Below are 19198 nucleotides of genomic sequence, written 5' to 3'. Positions count from 1 at the left end.
TCACAATGTCACATAATCCATGCAGTTTGATATGCTGCGAGCGCTCGCATGCCACTCGAATAACCTCGTCAGGTGTAGTGCCTCAATGTCGTGGCCGTTGTTACATTTGTTGGAGGTTCGCTGCTTTGGTGATTCCAATGGTTCGTCGAATTTCTTCTCCATGTCCCTACCGGCATGGGGATCGACTACGTAAGACCAAGTGTTGTTCGTCTTGTCCTCGAGGCAGTAGATCATGACATGAGGACTTGCCAGTGTGTGAGGGCACGTAGCATGGTAATCTGAAGGTCATTCCCCTGAGCAAAAGAGGTTCAGCGGTTAAATATCTCCTTGTATCCTTCTTGATTTACTGTACACCGTAAAAAAATCAACTATTCCCCATTGGTCGTTGAGATCGGCTTGAGTCATTGGCGTCAATCCTTCGTCATCAGGCATGTTGACACTGGCACCACGTTCCAGAAGGAGCTCGGCCATCTTTGGACCCTTCCAATAATCCACGGTATAGTGTAATGGCGTCCTTCCACTACTGTCTGCTGAATTTGCATCGGCTCCTTGATGAAGCAAAAATTCGGCCATCTCGGTGTTACGCAAGTAGACAGCGACATGTAGTGGCGTCATCCCCCGTATCCCTTTAGCTTGATAGTTAATTTCGGCACCCCGTTCGATTAGAAGCTGGCATGTTTCTCGAAAAAACATAATCGCGGCCCTAATCAACGCATTATTCATTACCTCAGGGCCGTATTTGAAAGGGCTGACATTGTCGGTCAGGCACCTGACCACCTCCAGAAAGCCACTAGTTGATGCCTTGCAGAGCGCCTTGCTTGGAGAAGGAAGGTCAGCGCCGTTGTCGACCAAGACTCTGACCGCCTCTAGGCAGTTTCGTTCTGCTGCTAACTCCAATGCTGTGATTTCCATCGTATCCCCGACGTTGACGTCGTAAACATGAAGCAATTCAAGCACTGTGTTTCCGAGATCAAACACTGCCGCCAAGTGCAGTCCAGTTCTCCCTAGAGCGAATGAAAACATATTGTCGTCTTTCCGGGTCTCTTGGTTGACTTCTCGCGCTAGATCTGCTGCTTCTATGACATCCATTTTCTGCAAGAACTGCAAAACGGCGTCGCAGGTTTGAGATTCACGGGCGTGGTAGCCCCAGTGCTTCGCGGCATATTCGTAAAACGGGTAGTCCCCGAAACGCCTGACAAGTTGCCTGGGCTTGCGACAATATCCACTTGTGAAAGACTCGAATGAAAGATAGGAAATACAGGTCTTAAGGATGGTTTCGTGGAAATGGGGAAACCATTGCTCTTTCGTGTCAACGAAATACTCTTCGGCCGTGTAGTGTACCAGGCTGATAATCCCACTCTCCTGGTCAATGGCTACTAGCCCTGCACAGACGGAAACCAGATCGCTGATCTCGGGAAGGTTCTCTGGGTCCAGCATAGTTTGACCAGGCTCGACGCCAAGTGCGTGTCGCAACTCGAGTTTGCTCAATGGCCTTTGGGCGAAGATGGCCCATCCCAAGACCTGCATTGCACGTTGCGCATGGCTTGGTCGTTGACCCATGATGCGTGACATTGTGTCCTCATAAGCATGGTGGTAGGTCGTTTCGGCGGAGGAGGATGGGGTCGACATTCTCTCCAGCGCTTGGCGGACGGACTTCACTGTATCTTTATCCTTGAGTGACTCCAGATAGAGCTGGGCCAGAAGGAACCTAAACATATGTTAATTAGCTGATTCGAAAAAAAGTCCAGTGATATGTACAGAAGCCCACTGACATTCCTTTTACGGATCTTACGATTTGGCTGATGACAAGCTCCTTGAGGTCGTCCGTTTTGGCTATAAAATTGCCAGACTGCGAGACGTGACTGTCTATGTACGTACTAATATCTTCTTCACTGGCACGAACCTCTAGATGCAGACTGCCTCTACTTTCGAAGTGATCCCAAATGTCGGGAATGTCTCGTGCTGTCGTCAAGAGGTTCATGCTGGTTTCGGCCTGTAAGGCTGACATAATCGATAGGAACTGACCTCGAGAACTTGCCGATATTTGATATTCGTCAAGAGCATCTATAACCGCGAAGACTTGTGAATACCCAGCAATAACTGCCCGAATGGCAAACTCTATCTCTTCGAGCATTGGCTTTGTCTGTCTGGAGCTGTGTTGGCGGTAAAGATCGGTCACAGACTTTGGTAGTGGGGATCTAGTCTGGGCGAGCTGCTTCAAGAAACTCGACATCAAGCATTCGATAGTCTGTTCGTCCTTCCGGTTAAAGTTGAGGTAGACATAGACGACAGTAGCTGAGTAAATTCCACGCAACCTTTGTTCGAGATCATTGACGATGATCGAGGCGAGAATTGTCTTCCCTGCTCCGGGCATTCCATGACAGAATAACGTCTTGCCGCGACTCGACAACCACTGCCGGTATTCTTTGGACATAAGAAACCACTGCCCAGTTCCAGGCTGTCGCCTTCGGAGGTATTCGGAGTGTTGAGGGCCATAATTGACCGGAGTGAGCCAGTTGAGCGCATCGAGGTCTGCCGTGGTATTGAGTATGGCACGTGTTTGGGCGGTGTCGTCTTTGATGATTGATATGTCGTTGCAAACTGGAGTCTGTTTTAGCGCCAACATCGCTACAAGATGCCAGGTAACCGACCAGCTTGAAGCGTTTCCTGCACTGGTGTCTCGCTTTCCACCTCACTGGCTTGGATATACCCTAGAAGCTCTTTCGCGAATGCTGCTGCGACGGCTGCAGCATGTTCCTGCCACGCATCATTCTTGTGCGAATCAGCGTAATCACATATACCTCTGATGACGATGCATGGAAAGTTATCCATCAGGCCTGCCGCCTCCATTTCGACGCAGAGGATGTTTCCCCCGAGGTCATCGGATAGTTGATCCCGGATTTTAGCGTCTTTGATAACCTGGTTGCCGGATGCGATAGTACCGTAGTGTACAACCATCACCTCTCGTGGCTTCCTCTTCGTGATCTGGGCCGGGTCGCAATGTCGGCATTCATCTTCATCTTCTTCCTCCATCTCGTCCTCTCCAGCCGCAGGTGGGCCACTGGCATGCTGGTACGATGCTTTGAACAATCTGTCGACCAGTTGGCTCTTTTGGTACTTCGCTCTGAGCAGCAAATTCTTCTCCCCCACCGCCTTGAGGTACTCGGGTACTTTCGAGCCTTCGATGTCATAATCTGTCTCCAACTTGGTCAAAGCAGTGAGAAGCATGCTAGGGGGCTGTTCAGCGATCCCGTTCGCTCGAATCGGCCTGCGGCTTTTCCCATGTCCCACTGCACCACACCTGGGTGCGACCCAGACGGCGCACTGACGACCACGTCTCCCAAACGAACCTTGCGCGAAACGGCACCGCCTATGCCAACCATCAAACCGAAACGGATGGATGGGAAAGTATTAACCATATTCGTTGCGACCATGGCCGCAGAAACCGTACCAAATTTGCCTTTAGGTAAGCAGGCAATGACGATATTGTGGCCTCCAATCGAACCTAACGTATAAGTGTTGGTGTCGTTTGGCTGCTTTCTGAGATGCTGTTCCCAGTCCTTGTGCCTCACATCTAGCATAGCGGTTGCCGCGGTCTGCTCCTTCGAAAGTGCGCACACCCAGCCGACTGTGTAATCATTGTGTTGCAGGTGCCCCGCGGCCCCGGGCTTGTGGCGGCTCTCCATGAGTCATAGGCCATAGAGAGTCTTATGGCTGGTCGACTTTCCTCGTCGAGAATTGAAGGAGTCAAATAAAGCGGGAGAAGAGAAGGGGAGTACTGGTATGAAAGATGGGCGGACTTAAACTCGATCGAGCCAAGAGTCTTGGCTACAGCCAGAGTACACGAGATCTTATCTGCCCCCCTGTCGATGTGTCGGGAAGCATGGGTCTATGCGGGCAGTGCTCCCTCCGTGCGAATCAGAATGCAGGAGGGGCAGAACGAGGCAACCACTAATGGCCAAGGATCGGAAGCGCCCCGGCTAGTGATTACGGCTGGGCCGCCCGGACAACGCATGGTCATGGGTGTGGATTCTTTATTGGATAGGCGGCTATATTGAGGCGCAGGATGCGGTACATTAGGGCGGGGCAGTGAGTGTATTTGCTGTTCGAGATTGTCGCCGAATGCGACAATTTCCAAGCCGGAATTTCCAGTTAGTGATGCGGGGAACGTCGACTGGCATGCAGCAACGGCGTTGCGTTGGTGCTTGTAGACCAATGAATGCCAGCCTTGCTCACTCCAGGCGCCCAGGCGCCCACTTCGATTTGAATCCCGACTTCTCGAGCAGTCTCGTCGGCCAATCTACCTGCCTTCCACCATCCAAGCTCTAAACAGAAATGCCAAGGACAGACGGAAACCATCAAAGGCAATGCCACGGCTTCTCCCAGATCTCGGTGCAGCAATGGACCAAGGATGACCAACGCCCCGCTGGGGGCCAAAGCCAGAACGATCAAGTCCATAGCCCTTATCTGCCCGAAGCCCCCGAGGAGTGGCGGACGCACAAAATCAACTCGGCGCACATCCATACGGATGAACAGATCCTGAGTCAGATATGCGCCCAGTCACATCTCAGTATTGTGTCCGTCGAGACTCACTTGTCCCAGGGACCTCGACTAACGTCGACCAGAGTTGCCAGTGCCAACCAGGCCCGGACCTGCCCAACATGTCGCCAGGTTTTCACGACCACGTTTGGCATGCCGGAGGAGTGGTGGTCCGATCACTACCGGAATGCTAATGGGTACTTTGGCTGCGTAGAACAGGATTTGGGCGGCGCCCCTACCTTCGGTGGGTTTCTGGGACCACAGTTCGGTTGCCCTTTACTGATTTAGTCCCAGATACTTGGGGGCGTTTTCAGGCGAAAATGGTGCGCGGTGCCTCGGACTTTGAGTGGGAGAAGATCCATCTCTTCACGCGATGGGTTCCGTCCCTAAACCGTACCATGATCGTCCTGTTTGACATGTCGCCGCTCGTGGTCAGTCGGCTCTCCGAGTCGCTGGCGAAAGCCGATGTGAGCCACCACAACGACCCGTTATGGGTCTACGGCACAATTGCCGGGGAGCTAGCTTCTCTGCACGATGAGTCGGTCTGGGCGATCCGGACCCACGTCCGGGACATTGAAAAGGGGGACAAGCCACAGGGGCAGCAGCAGCCCGACTTCCGCCGCCTCCACGACCTCGCCCGCCACGCCATTCATGTCACCGAGACGCTCGACGTGTCGATGCAGACGCTGGCCGCGGTCCTGGCCCAGCAGAAGGAGATGCGGCCTGAGGCAGGAGGCAAGGAGGAGGAGCAGCGTGTCTGGAAGAGCGTGCGCCAGCGCCTACTAGCGCACAAGCAAATCATCGACAACCTGCGCTGCCGCTCGCAGTCGAACCAGGACCGGCTGCAGAACGAGATCCAGCTGGCCTTCAACCTCGTGGCTCTGGAGGATTCCAAGACCTCGATCGGTATCTCGCGCGCGGCCAAGACGGACAGCACCGCCATGAAGACCATCTCGTTCCTGACGCTCATTTTCCTACCACCCACCTTCATATGCGCCATCTTCAGCATGTCCTTTTTCAACTACGACGCCAAGGGCGGCTGGTCCGTGTCGCCGAAGTTTTGGATCTATTGGGCTTTTGCTGTGCCTCTGACCATTGTGTGCTCGGTTATGTACTATCTCTGGCAGGCGTCCCTTTCGGCCTCGAGGCCATATGTACGGTCTTTTAAACAGTTTACTAGGTTATAGGACTGTGTGTATTTGTGTTCAAAAGGGGGCTTTTATATTTACATGCGTTTCAGTGAGAAAGGGGGATAATTACCGGGGGTGTACATGGCCTGAAGCTTGATCTCATCATATGCCACTGAACCACTTATCATGTAGCAACTCTTCGGTAGACGGCCGCCTCTCCGGCTCCCACTGTAGCATCCGTTGAATCAAGTGCACGAACGCCCCCATCTCCTCATCCGACATATCTAGAGGCTTGCGCTTCTGTGCGTGGTACCAGCTATCCCCACGCGGGAAGTCGTCGTCCCCGTACTCCTCTTCGTCCTCCTCTGGCGTGTCGAGCGGGCGCCCGCTATCTGCGTCGACGAACCGGTCCGCGTCGGGCCGCCCCCACCGCGCCCGCAGCGAAGCCGGGGCGGGCCCGAGGCGCCGCGTGAGGTACTGCAGGACGCGGCCCCGGGGCTGCTGGAACCCGGCGTCCACGACGAGGCCGCGCAGCATAACGACCTCCCAGAACCAGAGGCCCAGGGAGAAGATGTCGCTTGCTCCGGGGACGTCGGGCAGGCCGAGCAGGGACTCGGGGGCCATGTAGTCGACGACGGTCGGCATAGGGCGCTTTCCGCACTCCGCGAAGGGGCAGGCGAACCCGAGGTCGGTCAGGACGAGTCGGAAGTTCTGGGCTCGTTCCGGGTCGGTGACGTTTCCTAGGTTGAAGCCGGTGTCGAGGCGGGTGGGGGCCACGGTGTAGCGGATCTCGTCCGGGCCCAAAGGGGCTGCCGTCTTTTCGCTGCAGCAATTCGATATCGTCTCGAGAGTTCCAGAGGTTGGCCTTGTTCCACGCATCCGAGAGAGGTGCGGCTGTTACGTCGCCCGGTCCGCATGCATCCCACTGGTCTGCAATGCGCCTTTCGCATTCGTCCCGGTCCAGTTTCCATTGCGGTGGCGGTCCGTCGTCATCGCTGTCTGAACTTGAATCTAAATCTGAACCCGGGAGCTGGTCAATCTCGGCCTCCGTAGTGGCAGCAGAAAGTTCGGCTTGGTCACTCCCGGCCTCTTCCAGGGGCTTCTTCTCCTCGGGCCAAACTGATTTCATAATCTCGTTCTCATCGAACGTCGAGAGGTCGTACTGCAACGCGAAGCAGAAATTGCGGCCCGCGATGTCTCTGTGCGCTATGCGGCGCTTGTGTAGGTAATCCAGGGCCAGCAGTGCCTGCCGGCAGGCTCTCTTGGCAAATACCACTGACCAGGGGTCGCCTGGGACCGCCCCCTGCCCTCCTCCATTCTCCGCCCGCTTGTCATAAGCCTCATCCTCAAGCTCCACGATGGGGTAACCTAGGGGCTCCACCACGGTGCAGAGATGTTTGCCTCTGGGCCCCTGGATAATGAACGAGTCGAAAGGGAGCTCGACATGTTTTTCGCCTGGGTGGGAGGGCATCCGCTCCAGAGAGTCCACGAGTTTCTGCATGTCCTCGCTTGATTTCGCATTGTAAACCTTGAGGGCTCGAAACAGTCTTGTTGGTGCGCTGTAGTAAACACACAAGGGTAAATCTGGTCAGGGACTACCGATCTAAAGGAGGCCAAAGATGGGAACTTTACCTCTTATCCCTTGCTAGCCATACGGTGCACTGGGAGCCCTTGCCGAGTTTGCGAAAAACCTGGTAACGGCCGCCAAGGATATTGCCAAGATGCACGGGGTGAAATCCACCAACTGCGTAGTCATCGGCGTGTTCCTAAAGAAAAAATGAAGATAATATTATTAGCGATTACAGGCAAATGGTGGGAAGCTGCAACACATACGCCCTTGAAACGGCCATTCAGGTAAGTCTTTGCTTCCACCATGTTGACTGCATCCGATGAATTTTGAAAAATCTTTGATGGTGTATGGATATGGAGCGACTGATCATCATATATGCGTTTCCCACAGTTTAGTCGACTTGAAACGAGCCAATGCACCTGGAACCTACACGCGTCCTGGTGTGCCGTGCCGCAGCCATGTATGCGGCGGTGCATGCAGGGGCCCAACGCACTCGATCCGCAGCGGCACCAGTGGGTTGACTAGTAACTCAGCCACAAGTTAACGAGACCCCTGGCGATCTGATGGCTCTAGTGCCACGCCGTCTGTATCTAGTCGACACTGACCTTCGGCATTGTCGAGTAGACCACACTTGCGCCAGACAACTTTGGAGCCGAGCCCATTAGCTTAGACAGCCACCTCAAGATCATAGATTCAACATAGTGTTTATTCTGTGTTTATTTGGACAGGATAAATGGGCTAAAAGTATTTAATTCCATGGCGAATTTCTGAGGAGAGGGCAAGCATGGTATAAACACAAATACAGCAAGCGGAGATGCTACTGGAGGAAAGTAGCAAGACAAACATGACAGAGGTCGTCCAAGATACCAGGCCAGCGTTACAAAGGGTTTTGGGAGACTGTGATGGACATGGTGTCCCCCGGCGTTGCTGTCAATTCCAAGCGAAATCTCTCAGTCTCGCCGTCCTCATTTTTACCCACGTAGTCCCCGGAGGTGATTTTGCCTCCTTTATCTGTACCTCGCTTATAGGCGGCTTTCCTATCGGAGCCCTGAATGATCGAGGCCGAGGTCGACCCTGCAAGCGGATTCTCAAACCCCTAGGTGCATGAGAGAAGTAGGATTAGTAAGACGATGTGCTGGAAAAGGGCCGAGACGCCGGTTTTCATCTTCATCACTTACCACGCTGAACTCGTACTTGTGTCCCCCGTCGAGAAGGACGGAAAAGGTCAGGGCCCCACCCAGTCTCCAACCGATGCCCAAGAAGGTCTGCTTGTTGCGGAGGCCAAACGTTGACGTATCCCAGGGGTTGCAGCTCGGGGTCTCGCCGTGGAAGGCACCCCACAGGAGCGAGTCCTCGTAGCTGATGTCGAACTGCGTCAGGTTGACAATGACAACCCAAAGTGGTCTGGACCATTTCTTCAGGTCTGCAGGCATGGGAGGGATTGATTTCGCCTTGACCTATAAAACTAATGAGTCTCCCTGTTGTGGGAAAACACTTTGTGAAAGCAATGGCAAGGGAAAACAAGCATACCTCTTTCTTCTTGTGTATGACCTTCTCCCTGAGGACAATGGTGCGTTCGAGTTGTGTCGCCATGATTTGATGGAAATGGTCGAGTCAAGAGGATGAATCAGATATGTCGGGTTTGCTGGCTTGTGTCTTCGCGCGAATGGATCAATCGGTGGGGTGTGTTTCCTTGTTGACATTTATATCTTATCATATGCACGCATGGATGAGGAGACCCAAGTATATGTATGTTATGCATCAATCATTGGCTGCATATATTTATAGGCTCAGACATTCCATTGAAGTCCAGACCGGTTCGCTTGAACCCCAGAGCTGAATTGCAGTCAGCCACGTGCGCGACGATCCATCCGCATTCGGACTACCTGGGAGGAGCTGAAAATGACACTGCTTTTTCGGACACGGCACATCGCTTAAATGTCTTACCGGGGCTATAGATTCATCCAGCCCCAATCAGTCTCAGGTCAGGCCATTCTAGACCTGTCCTGCAGCTCAGCTCCGACTTTGGCGTGCGGACACTTCAGCTGTACTCAAGCTGGAATATCTATATCTTTCGCTGGGAACTTTCTCGCAAGGCCAACATGCCAAACCAACCTTGTTCTCATTGACAACTTCAAGTAAAGTTCTAGCTATGGGTGATATCACTGACGTCACGGGACCTGACGAGGCCTCCCTGGAGGCCCGGATCAGGGAGAGTGGTTATCTCATGCCGCCCGAGTTCCCAGAAAGCGAAAAAGCGACTTTCGCCATCAACAGCTTTGTTGCTCCTTACAAGCCGAACAGATCGACCCTTTCGAGCATGGAAGGTGAATATATGTTCCGATTGATGAAATGCCACCGACCCTGAGCAGAACGAAGCTAACAGTGTACTTGACAGCTTCTGAGCATAGAGCGACAGCTCGGGGCATCACTCTCTTCGATATACACGGCCGCCAGCTCCCCACGATGATCTCCTAGTCACGGTCAGTGGTGTGAAACTGACCTTTGGCCACATTGTTGCACTCGCCGGCGACTTCTACACCAACCGGGAAGATCGTAAGAACTATTTCCCAATTGCCGACACCGACCAATTCGGGAGGGATAAGGGGTCAAGATCAAAAAAGACTATAGAACAACGATTCGACTGTGCTGTTACCAGTCTCATTGAAGATCAAGATGGCTACCTGAAGAGGGTGCAGGCGCTCTTGGACCAGGAACACGATACGGTCGACCATGCTTTGCAGGAAGACGAATCCGTGGCTCGAGCATAGTAAGTTAATTAGATTTCCTTTGAAAACTACCCTCGGTACTCGGCCGCCCTTGCCCAGACGGTTTCTAATGATTTCAATAGCCACACACATGCCACGTACGATAATTGTCACATTCCCACCGACAAGGAGTTCTTCAAAGCAGCACCCACCCCGGATCTGGAGAAGATGCTTTCTTTTTACGCTTGGCTCGCGTACACAAACATTGATCATTTCGTAAGTGGTTCCATACCCCCAGATGTAACCGCGTCCTGACTCGAGATGTAACTACAGGGAGAAGACGCGGTAACGGCGTACAGCGTCGGTCACACTCGCGCCTTGGAAATCGCTCGTGCCGCCAGCAAGGAGCCGTCTATGGAGAAGAAGGCGGAACAGCTTCGCCGAGCGTACATTTACGAAGCTTTTGCTGCCCACTACCTCACGGATCTCTTCAGTGCCGGTCATCTGAGGTCGCCCAGGAGGGAACTCCACACTCAGCATAACTTGGAGATGGCCGCCGCTGGGTTATTGGACGTTCCCATGTGGGATGTGCAAAACAGATTTGTGAGTGGTTCCATAACAGATGCACAAATGTTGTACTTGGGCCAACACCAACTTCTGACGGCAACAACAGATGCATGACGACGATAGCGCGACCGGTATCATGGTGCGGAATAAGAACGGAGACCAGTGGATCGAGTATGGTAAGATAGATGGAGTTCATGAAGGGCAAGGGGTAAACATGAACTGACCGGTTATTCAAGGCGACAAGCAGTTCTTCGAGCCCCAGGCTTGCGTGAACCGCGCCAGAAGGTGAACATCCAAACTCGAATAACCATCATCTTACCCGACTGACACTACGCAGCATGCACTGCCTCGACCTCTCCGTCCAGGAGGTGTATAAGATCGGATACTCATCCAGCCAAGTCATCGGAAGCTGGCGCGACAACCAAAACTGGTTTGCTGCCATCAAGTACATACCTCAACCCATGACCGCCGTCGCACCGCAGGCTTGGCTCAAGGACTGGGGAGGTTACGATATGCATAATCCAGCCCCCCTGTGGTTGTCTCCTGGCGGCGGCGCCGACCAGGAAGATGGCTGGACCATCCGAAAGGATTTGGATAACCATTCTGACTTTGGCGCCAGAGTCAGTGGCTCTCTGCGAAATACCGGCAGCACGATTGGTACCATTTGGAAACCCGCGGCTACCAAAGAGTGCCAGCAGATCAAGGACGCCCGGTTCAGGGCTGACGACCAGTTCCCACTCCAGTCGACCATCAAGGGTCTCTTGTCGGGAGGTGTGATTCAGATTCAGGATCTGAACCCAGGCGAGCCCGGAAAGGGGACTTGTGTCAACTTTTGAGTCCCGTGTCGGTTGACATTCTCGGGACGGCCCATTCTACCTGGACGTTGCGAAACCGACTCATCGATGAATCTGTTGCACCAGATCCTTCCGGTCAGGCAATCCACTACATGCGCAAGTCGGTATGGGGCAAGTCTGCGTGCGTCTTGGGCTTTAGCGGGGCCGAGAAGCCCGATCAGAAGTGCGACATCACCATGCAAGTCACCACGTACGCATCTCGGGACCTTCGGGTCTCCGGCGGTGGTGGTCCGGTGTCTCTTGACCTATCGAAGTCATGGGCGATGCTACCGATCATGAGCTCGTACCCGACTGTCCTGCTCAGCGACCTGCCCAGCAGACGTTGCGTGAACATGACAAGATTCACACAGGGCCACTTCATTCAGGAACCCGAGAACGAGTATGTCGAGCAGGACCTGATAGCCTTGGCTCAGATCAAGGGACAGGGTGTCGAAATCGGCCTTTTGAGTGTCCTGGACATTGAAACACCCATTCGACATCATCTCGACGGGCTCTCGCATGGGGCGGCATACGGGTTCGTCAAAACGTTTCGCGGCGCAAACTCCTCCACGGATACCCTCTTGCTCGCCCGTGCCATCCCGAAGGCAGGCCACATGCTTGTCGACCTTGTCAGGGTTCGTTTTGACCAGCTTGGAAACCCCGGGATGGAGGACTCTTCCTTCCAATTCAAATGCAACCATATCGACCAGCCCGCATCGGCACTGGTTGGAGACGTCCTAGGACGAGGATACGACCAAGTTGTCATCTTGGCCTCCGACGCTGAAACGGCATACATCAGCGTCTACGGCAGCAATAGTAAGGAAGATGTCGCCTTCAGCCCTCTTGGAACCCAGAAGTACACCTTGGATGGCGATAGCGCTCTCACACGCCCTATCCTGACTGCGCTGGTGCCGACAAGCACCTCCAACGGCGGTTTGGATGTCCTGGATATCTCCCGTCATCAAAGCGGTCCTTCATCGTCGATTGTTTTCCCGCACCCATTTGCGGGGCGAGGCGCTGGGCAGTGATGTCCTCGCCGGGGAGGCCCGGCCCTTCCTGCCCAAGTGCAAGGAAGTGACCGTGTCCGATCCTCTCGCCTCTTCCAACGCGGCGCAATATTTCAGCATCAAGTGGATGCCGGTGAGGTACAAGCCGGATCCGGACAAGGAGGCTGAGCGTCGCGGCATTCTCGAGATTTTCAGCTGGTATGGGGTTCTAGGCGCGCGGCTCTTTGGCCCTGGCAAGCGCGGTTGGGACTACGATCTCTTGGGCCAGCTGCCGTACCTTGGCCAGACCTCGATCGGTGCGGGGCTGGGATGTTACGGGGATTGGGGTCATGGGTTTGTCACTTGGGCCAAGGAGGACGAGTGGATTGACATGAATATGTTCGTTCCCTCGGACAAGAACGATACGACGGTAGGCTCTTGGGGGATGACTTGGGATGATCTTGATCGACCACATGTCAGGGGCTGGGAAGTTGAGAAGCGGCCTCTCTAGCATGTGTCTACTCTACAACGAGTATAATGAAAGCGTTCGTTCCCCCGAAGCCGGAGTTAAGCTATAGAAAAACGACGCGGCCCCTGTGCAGTACCAGGCTAGACCTCTTCCAACTGCATTGCGTGCCGACCTTAACTCTACCTCTTCGACCGGAGACGGTCTAACCTCGTGCTACACAGGCCCCGCAGGTTTTGAATGGCCCGGGGCTGATTAAGTCTAGCTGAAGGCATTATTGCCCTGGTAAGGCACCACACCGGTGACACGTATCCCAGAAAGCAACTTCAGTTCCTACCTCGTAGTCCAGATACAGATGTATCGTCGCGGACGTGGTTTGGCTACACTTCAGCTCCCTGGTTGAGGCGGATCGGTCTGAAATCTAAATATGTAAGTGTCTGAGCGGGCTACTTGTCGCAGTTCAACGGGGGCTTATCCTAACTGAAAAATGGTAGAGGGTGTTTACTTTTTGTGACAGTAACCTTGGTGTACTAAATATCATGTTACCCTTTTGGCAGAGACACGTGCCGCATAATTACTTTCTAGACCCCTCGAAAACACCAAGGACTAATTCACCAAAAGCAATGCCAAGTTCCTGTGCATATGTTACCATGTCCTTCGGATGCCACGCATGATGAAGAGAAGCCAGTGAAGCGCTGTCCATGCCGACTTCAACTGTCCGAAGCTCAACCTCGGCAACACCGTGCTGGGTAGCCATCCCTGATACCTTGGGAGTATCCCCCAAGCTAATGACACTCTGGATGCCATCCCGGATGGGGCCTGCTCCGTACCAGGCCGAACTCGAAGACGGGTCAGAAAGCTCCATGGCAATACTCCGACAAGTCAAGAGCCCTTCTTCTGTAGCGCCCCTGTCGAGAAGTATGGGGTAGTGTAGATCCAGGGTGCAGTTCCCCTGTATAGAGCCGGATACCGAGCCATCAAAGATAATCTCGTTCTCTGCCCAGACTTTAAGGTGGTAGTCGGCGCTTATCGTCCAAGCTCGAGCACCGTCAATGTTGTCCAAAAGACGGACCACGTTGAGGAAGAGCACGCTCTGGCCCGAGGAAACATCACTGGCGGCGACTGGTCGAGCCCATCCGTTCTTGATTTCATGGCTGAGCGTGCGTCCGGCGTATGCTACGACTTTCTCGGCCAGCTCCGCCGTCGGCTGCGACTCGGCGCAAGCATGCAGAAGGCGCGAGGCGATAAGGGACTCATCTATGTCCTTGCTGTTGACGATCGGATCTGCTGCATTGGTTGTTGTAATCTTGGCGGCGGCTTCTGTCAGCAGACTTCGTGTACAGATCTTGTTCGAACCAACGAGTTCCGCCGTAGCGCCAATATCCTCGACTTGGCTGGTCATTCGCTCGACTGCACAGCTGATGAAGATCGTCTCGAGGGGAAACCACTCGATGACAGGCGCTTCCGATGCCACAATCAACCGGCGGCCGTTTGTCGCTTCAAGTACGTAGGAAGCGAGCGGGACGGACTGGTGGGAATCTCCCCCGAGATTAGGTTCAAAGACGAGGTCGTACAAAATCTCTCCCTCATCATCGCATTCATTGCATGCTTGTAGCAGATCTTGGCTGATGTTTTCCGTGCGCAGCGACTGCCAAGTCGGATTCAGCGAGCTGGCAAGGTCCTTGTTGACAAAGCTGACAACATTTCCGACCTGGTCATCGTCCATGGCATCATCGGCGCTGCCCGGTGGGGAAAGGATGGGATGTGTCTCTGTAAACTTTACCCCTGGATACCCCGCCAGGGAATAAAGGGTCCTGGCGTTGCGGCGGGGAGAACTGACAAATGCGACACGCCGGCTTGTGGTGCCGGTGAGGACGAGATCCCCAGTTTTTATATCGCTGATCCTTTTCAACTCGGTTCCGTCCGCCATGACCACACGCGTGTCTCCGGCAAAACACGATGAAGACTGCGGTGCTTTCCAATACGACTTGCTGCGAATGAAGTCATCGGCCAGGGAAACGGTGTATGTACTCATGACGGGGCCGTAGGGATACATCCCGCCCGAACTGGTGACCTCGGTGTAGGACGCATCCAAATGTTCGGCGTTCAGGTCGCCCCAGTCTAGATAGCCACTGCTCAGCCACGCTCTGTAGGCGCGCCAGCTCTCGGGGCGGATCTCCCCGAACGAGCCGGGATCGAGCTTCGGCTCGGTCGTGGTCAGCCCCACGTACACCTCGCGGATCTGCTCGTCGGACGCCCCGCACGCGGCCAGCTTGGCAAAGTGGCAGAACATCTCGAGGCTGGCGTGCGGCCAGAAGCCCTGGCTCGCTTGATGCTGCTTCATGTTGCGGTACGCGCTGGACAGCAGCAGCGTCTTGTACTTGTGCACCAGCTCGTCGGACGGATGCAGGAAGAAGAAAGCGCGGTAGAACTGGACGAGGAGCGGCGTCGCCTGGGTGGATATGTGGTCATTCAGGCTTTGCACGGCGGAGTTGGCCTTGTCGATTTCGATGGATCCTTGCCGGTCTTGGCACGCGTTGTAGAAGGCTTTGACAAGGAGGCCGACGGCGCCGTCGTCAAACTTGCTCTTCTCGAGCCCGTCCACCGTGAGGCTGGCGGGAGCGAGAGCGGACTTGATGTTGGGAAAGATGGTTTCTCGGACGGGCTTCTCCCTCCACGAGTAGTCCAGCGACTTTTGCATGTAGGCGACCGCCATGAGTATGGCGGGATGGGAGTTGAAGCTGTATCCCTTGTCCGTCTGGGACATCTTGAAGATGTCTTTGATCTGGACGGTCCGAACCTCGACCACGGGCTCGGCTGGCGAGGGCGCCGGCTCTTCCTTCTTGCCGAAGCCGAAGAGCTTGGCCAGGCCGAGCCAGTCGATGGATGCGGTCGTGACTTGAGGCACTCCCGAGTAGCGTGGGTATGATGATGGACTTTCTGGACCGGGCGAAGATGGCGGTGGCGGGGTGGAGGTGAAGTCGCCCACGTCGGGCAACTGATCAGCGATCTCATCGAAGCCTGAAAAGGCAGTGAATGAAGGTGAATCTGCCATGGTTGCTCGAGAGAATTGTGTTCTACTCGTTGTGTGTATGGAGGGGATGCTGCCTACTGGTGTGTTTCAATGGCGAAACAGTAGAAACTAGGGGTGTGTATACGATCTTTCTTGTCACATACATGTAAGAACTTTCTGCACTCAGCTCTTGGTGATGGAGGAGGATATATTCCGGGGTATGAGAGTTAGTCACCAAGGATTGAACCCTCGGTAGTTGCCCAAAATGGCTGCGTGCATGAAGCTAGCAGTCCCGAAAGGCTTGTTTTTAGATATCGATAGCTTAGTCGCTGATCTAGACAATTTTCAGCTGTGTTAGAAACTCAGCTACATTCTGAGTCCAGCCGTGTTCAGATTTCGAGGCATGTTCAGAGACCAGAACAAGCAAGAATGGCCCGTGGTCTGGTCGGGGACGGCTGAAACCCGCATCACTAGCGCTTCAGCCGCCGGCGACAGGGGTCTCGAACATGGCCTAGACTCACCCAGTGGCAAAAATGGACTTCGTTCCAGATCGACAGTGATCGTGAACCAGTAAGTACTGTTGCGGGGTAACATAGTCGAAAACCTGGAGACTGACGAGCCTGTGGTCTGGGTGATGCCCGAGGGCATGGGATATAAGTAGCCCGTACCAGCATGGAAAATGAACATGTCACCCTCGGATCATTCCTACAGATGAATCTGCACTTATCACCTCTGTTGATCGACCGAAAGTGACTACCGATATCTTTGGCAGCAGCAGACGGTCTCCTTTATCCGCCATGGCTGACATGCTCTCCTACCTCGCCAGCGCCCATGATCCGCTGTTGAGTGAGAACCCGACGACTAAGCGAACTCAATTATCACGCCTTGCAAAGTATGCGGCAACCAAGAATCGGGCGCAGCGAAACTCCCTCTATCGCTATGTCAAGTTGATCAACTCTCTTCCTCCAGGTTTGTTGCATCCCCTTCATTGGTGTTCAGGTTCCCATTGCTCACGGTTTGTACGCAGATGCCAAAGCCTTCCACAAAGATAACCCTCAGGCCTTTGGGCTACCCAGGAGTTATGCATTGCGGGTTGTCCAAGACTCGCAGGCCCTGGCTAACCCTGCCGCTGCCCAGCTCATCGACGGGACACCCATCATCATCGGCCAGCATGGCAATGACGATACTGGCCTCCATATCGGGGGCGTTGGCATCAGCCCCAGCGACGTCAATTGGGTACCTGCAACTAAAAGCTACGCTTTCAGCGCGGCCGTCGCGCCACAGGAGGCAGCCATGCTGGATGATGCCGAGAACGTTGCGGGGTTTTTTGAACTTTGAGGCCCAGGCACCAGCTGGATCCATTGCTCTGGGAGATGCGGTTGTCAATGTCGAGCTCGACAAGAGGACTACGTGGTATGATGTCGAAGTCGCTGACAACGCGGGTGCCTACTTGGATGGGAACAACCTCAGTTGGAAGGACACATCTGACGCCTGGAAAAGCGCCAATTGGGGGCAGGCCAACTTGATATTTGGGTACGATGTTGCCAACAACCGAGACGAAATGCAGGCGAGCTGGGTTGGAGAGAACATGTTTCTTGACACGAGTAGGTCATGCCTGACTCACCCCCTGGTTTGCCCCCTGTTTCTGCACCAAGACTAATTGAACTGTTAAACAGCAACCGACCCCCCGACGGAGTTCAATCTTACCAAAGAACTCTACTCATTCCAATATACCTGCATCATCGGTGAGAGCTCGGATGAGGGCGCACGCCTGGACACAGATGTGCTGGGCGAAGTCCCCGATGCACCAGAGGAGCGCCAGGCCTCGCCCATTAAATCTGTTTTCCCCAACAAGTGGAGCATTCAGTTCTCTCCATTTGCTGACAGCTTTACGGGTGCGTACCAGGATGTTTCTGGTCATGTTTACGCCGTCAAGGGAACTCTTCGACCCGATGACGAGCTCGAGAGCTCCAGCGCCGCCGCAGCTGCGGCTGATGAGGGCGCCGGAGCCGCCATGGAGGTCGAGCCTCCCAGAGAGCCAGAGGATGAAGACGAGGCACAGGAAGATGAACAGACGGAATCTGTCGAAGAGATGAAGGCTCCGGAACTGCTGGAAACACCCGTGTTTGAGAGTCGCGTGGCGATGCAGGCGGCTCCGACCCTTGCTGTAAAAGCGGCTACGGCCATGAGCGCACCTCCGTCTGATCTCAACATATTCGGGCTGCTGTCATGCAACCCCATGGTCAAGGACGCGACCGACCCCTCCGGATATCGTGACTCGGTCGCTTCGCTGGCAATGGACGATTTTCAAAAGATTATCATCTACCACATGGATCCGGACCTGAGGTCTACCTTTATAAGCTCATCCCAGCAGCAACTTGTGCCCGAGGTTCTCGCGGTTGCCCTAGACGACCCCAAGAACGTCGACTTCTACCGAACACTACAAGTACCCCTTATTACTTCCATCCTCGCAAAGGGTATGTTTCAGACACACTAATTACTTATGGTTGGTGCTCCGGGTGTATCTAACAAAGACCTTAGGCACAAGTGAACCGGCGAAGCACTGCAACGGAGCCCGAGCCGACGCTAGACTCAAAGCCATTCCAGCAAACCACCCAGTCTACCAGAGACACTCGGCAGCGCTCTACCGTTTCCGATACCTCGAGAAGTTCCCCATCCTCAAGAAATTTCTTAAGGACCAGTCGGACAATCAGCGAGCAGATCGGCTCGACAAGTTTGCCGACTTGATGAAGGCCAATCTCAAGGCCAAGACCAAAGACGTCGACAACGGCGATGAAGAGTTTGCTCAGCAGCTGAAGAGCTCCCTCCAAAGCCTCGACGATCTGGCCAAGTGGGCCAAGGACAGGAAACTGTACTGGGCCATGGAACTACTCTACTGGATCCAGAAGTCATCCATGCCCACCTGGCACGCACAGTACACGGCCGGGAAGCCATCCAACAGCATCGGCATGTTCCTCAAGCAGCTGAACGCCCTGTTCGGCTTGCTCGAGGACAATGCCAAGAACCCCATCCCGGAGGGGCGCAATTTCATGCAGACCCTGAACGAGGAGGTGCGACTATACCAGATGACTACGATCGTCCCTCAGCTGGTAGACATGAACAGGAACAGGTCCGAGATTGACGATCTCATCAAGCAGTGTCTCGTGGATTACTACGAACACTACAAGGATGTGGATCCGGAAAAACACAAGGAGGCGCTGGAGAGTGCCATGAAACTCCATGCCGACGAAAGCCTACGTAAGAAAATATTTGAACCCCTGTACAGCCTCATGAAGGTTGGCCGAGTGGCTGGGACTTGGACGTCGATCACCAAGGCCTGGGCTGCCAACGTAGGCAAACAGGGATGGTTCAAGGGTCTGTCCGGG

The 19198-nt window shown here is 54.3% G+C and overlaps 7 protein-coding genes across 7 annotated transcripts; 2 read left to right on the top strand and 5 right to left on the bottom strand.

Annotated features, from left to right (window-relative positions):
- On the bottom strand, positions 1 to 3686 carry PG997_015377 (uncharacterized protein; the record flags this gene model as incomplete). The annotated part of the gene is made up of 6 exons (XM_066819691.1): positions 1 to 278; positions 348 to 1708; positions 1773 to 1833; positions 1879 to 2601; positions 2652 to 3237; positions 3351 to 3686. 6 exons carry the CDS (start codon positions 3684 to 3686, stop codon positions 1 to 3), a joined length of 3345 nt encoding a protein of 1114 aa, XP_066660576.1.
- Positions 3687 to 4335: 649 nt separating this feature from the next.
- On the top strand, positions 4336 to 5726 carry PG997_015376 (uncharacterized protein; the record flags this gene model as incomplete). Its single annotated transcript, XM_066819690.1, has 3 exons — positions 4336 to 4783; positions 4834 to 5650; positions 5720 to 5726. 3 exons carry the CDS (start codon positions 4336 to 4338, stop codon positions 5724 to 5726), a joined length of 1272 nt encoding a protein of 423 aa, XP_066660575.1.
- A 105-nt stretch (positions 5727 to 5831) lies between these two features.
- PG997_015375 (kinase-like protein) lies at positions 5832 to 7544 on the bottom strand (the record flags this gene model as incomplete). The annotated part of the gene is made up of 4 exons (XM_066819689.1): positions 5832 to 6492; positions 6545 to 7228; positions 7302 to 7435; positions 7503 to 7544. The coding sequence occupies 4 exons, from the start codon at positions 7542 to 7544 to the stop codon at positions 5832 to 5834; spliced, it is 1521 nt and encodes a 506-aa protein (XP_066660574.1).
- A 783-nt stretch (positions 7545 to 8327) lies between these two features.
- On the bottom strand, positions 8328 to 8672 carry PG997_015374 (uncharacterized protein; the record flags this gene model as incomplete). Its single annotated transcript, XM_066819688.1, has 1 exon — positions 8328 to 8672. One exon carries the CDS (start codon positions 8670 to 8672, stop codon positions 8328 to 8330), a length of 345 nt encoding a protein of 114 aa, XP_066660573.1.
- A 719-nt stretch (positions 8673 to 9391) lies between these two features.
- Positions 9392 to 12844, top strand: PG997_015373 (uncharacterized protein; the record flags this gene model as incomplete). The annotated part of the gene is made up of 9 exons (XM_066819687.1): positions 9392 to 9566; positions 9697 to 10009; positions 10091 to 10223; positions 10281 to 10550; positions 10621 to 10690; positions 10751 to 10799; positions 10852 to 11285; positions 11435 to 12326; positions 12373 to 12844. The coding sequence occupies 9 exons, from the start codon at positions 9392 to 9394 to the stop codon at positions 12842 to 12844; spliced, it is 2808 nt and encodes a 935-aa protein (XP_066660572.1).
- Positions 12845 to 13373: 529 nt separating this feature from the next.
- On the bottom strand, positions 13374 to 15854 carry PG997_015372 (uncharacterized protein; the record flags this gene model as incomplete). Its single annotated transcript, XM_066819686.1, has 1 exon — positions 13374 to 15854. The coding sequence occupies one exon, from the start codon at positions 15852 to 15854 to the stop codon at positions 13374 to 13376; it is 2481 nt and encodes an 826-aa protein (XP_066660571.1).
- Positions 15855 to 16763: 909 nt separating this feature from the next.
- On the bottom strand, positions 16764 to 19054 carry PG997_015371 (uncharacterized protein; the record flags this gene model as incomplete). Its single annotated transcript, XM_066819685.1, has 6 exons — positions 16764 to 16880; positions 16935 to 17218; positions 17547 to 17989; positions 18366 to 18687; positions 18736 to 18871; positions 18929 to 19054. 6 exons carry the CDS (start codon positions 19052 to 19054, stop codon positions 16764 to 16766), a joined length of 1428 nt encoding a protein of 475 aa, XP_066660570.1.
- Between the last annotated feature and the right edge of the window lie 144 nt (positions 19055 to 19198).

The sequence above is a fragment of the Apiospora hydei genome (assembly GCF_038363865.1).
Source record: "Apiospora hydei strain CBS 114990 chromosome Unknown utg000011l_segment0_segment0, whole genome shotgun sequence".
Classification (NCBI taxonomy): Eukaryota; Fungi; Ascomycota; class Sordariomycetes; order Amphisphaeriales; family Apiosporaceae; genus Apiospora; species Apiospora hydei.
The sequence above is the reverse complement of the archived record's forward strand: the minus strand, read 5'-3'. Positions and strand labels throughout refer to the sequence as shown.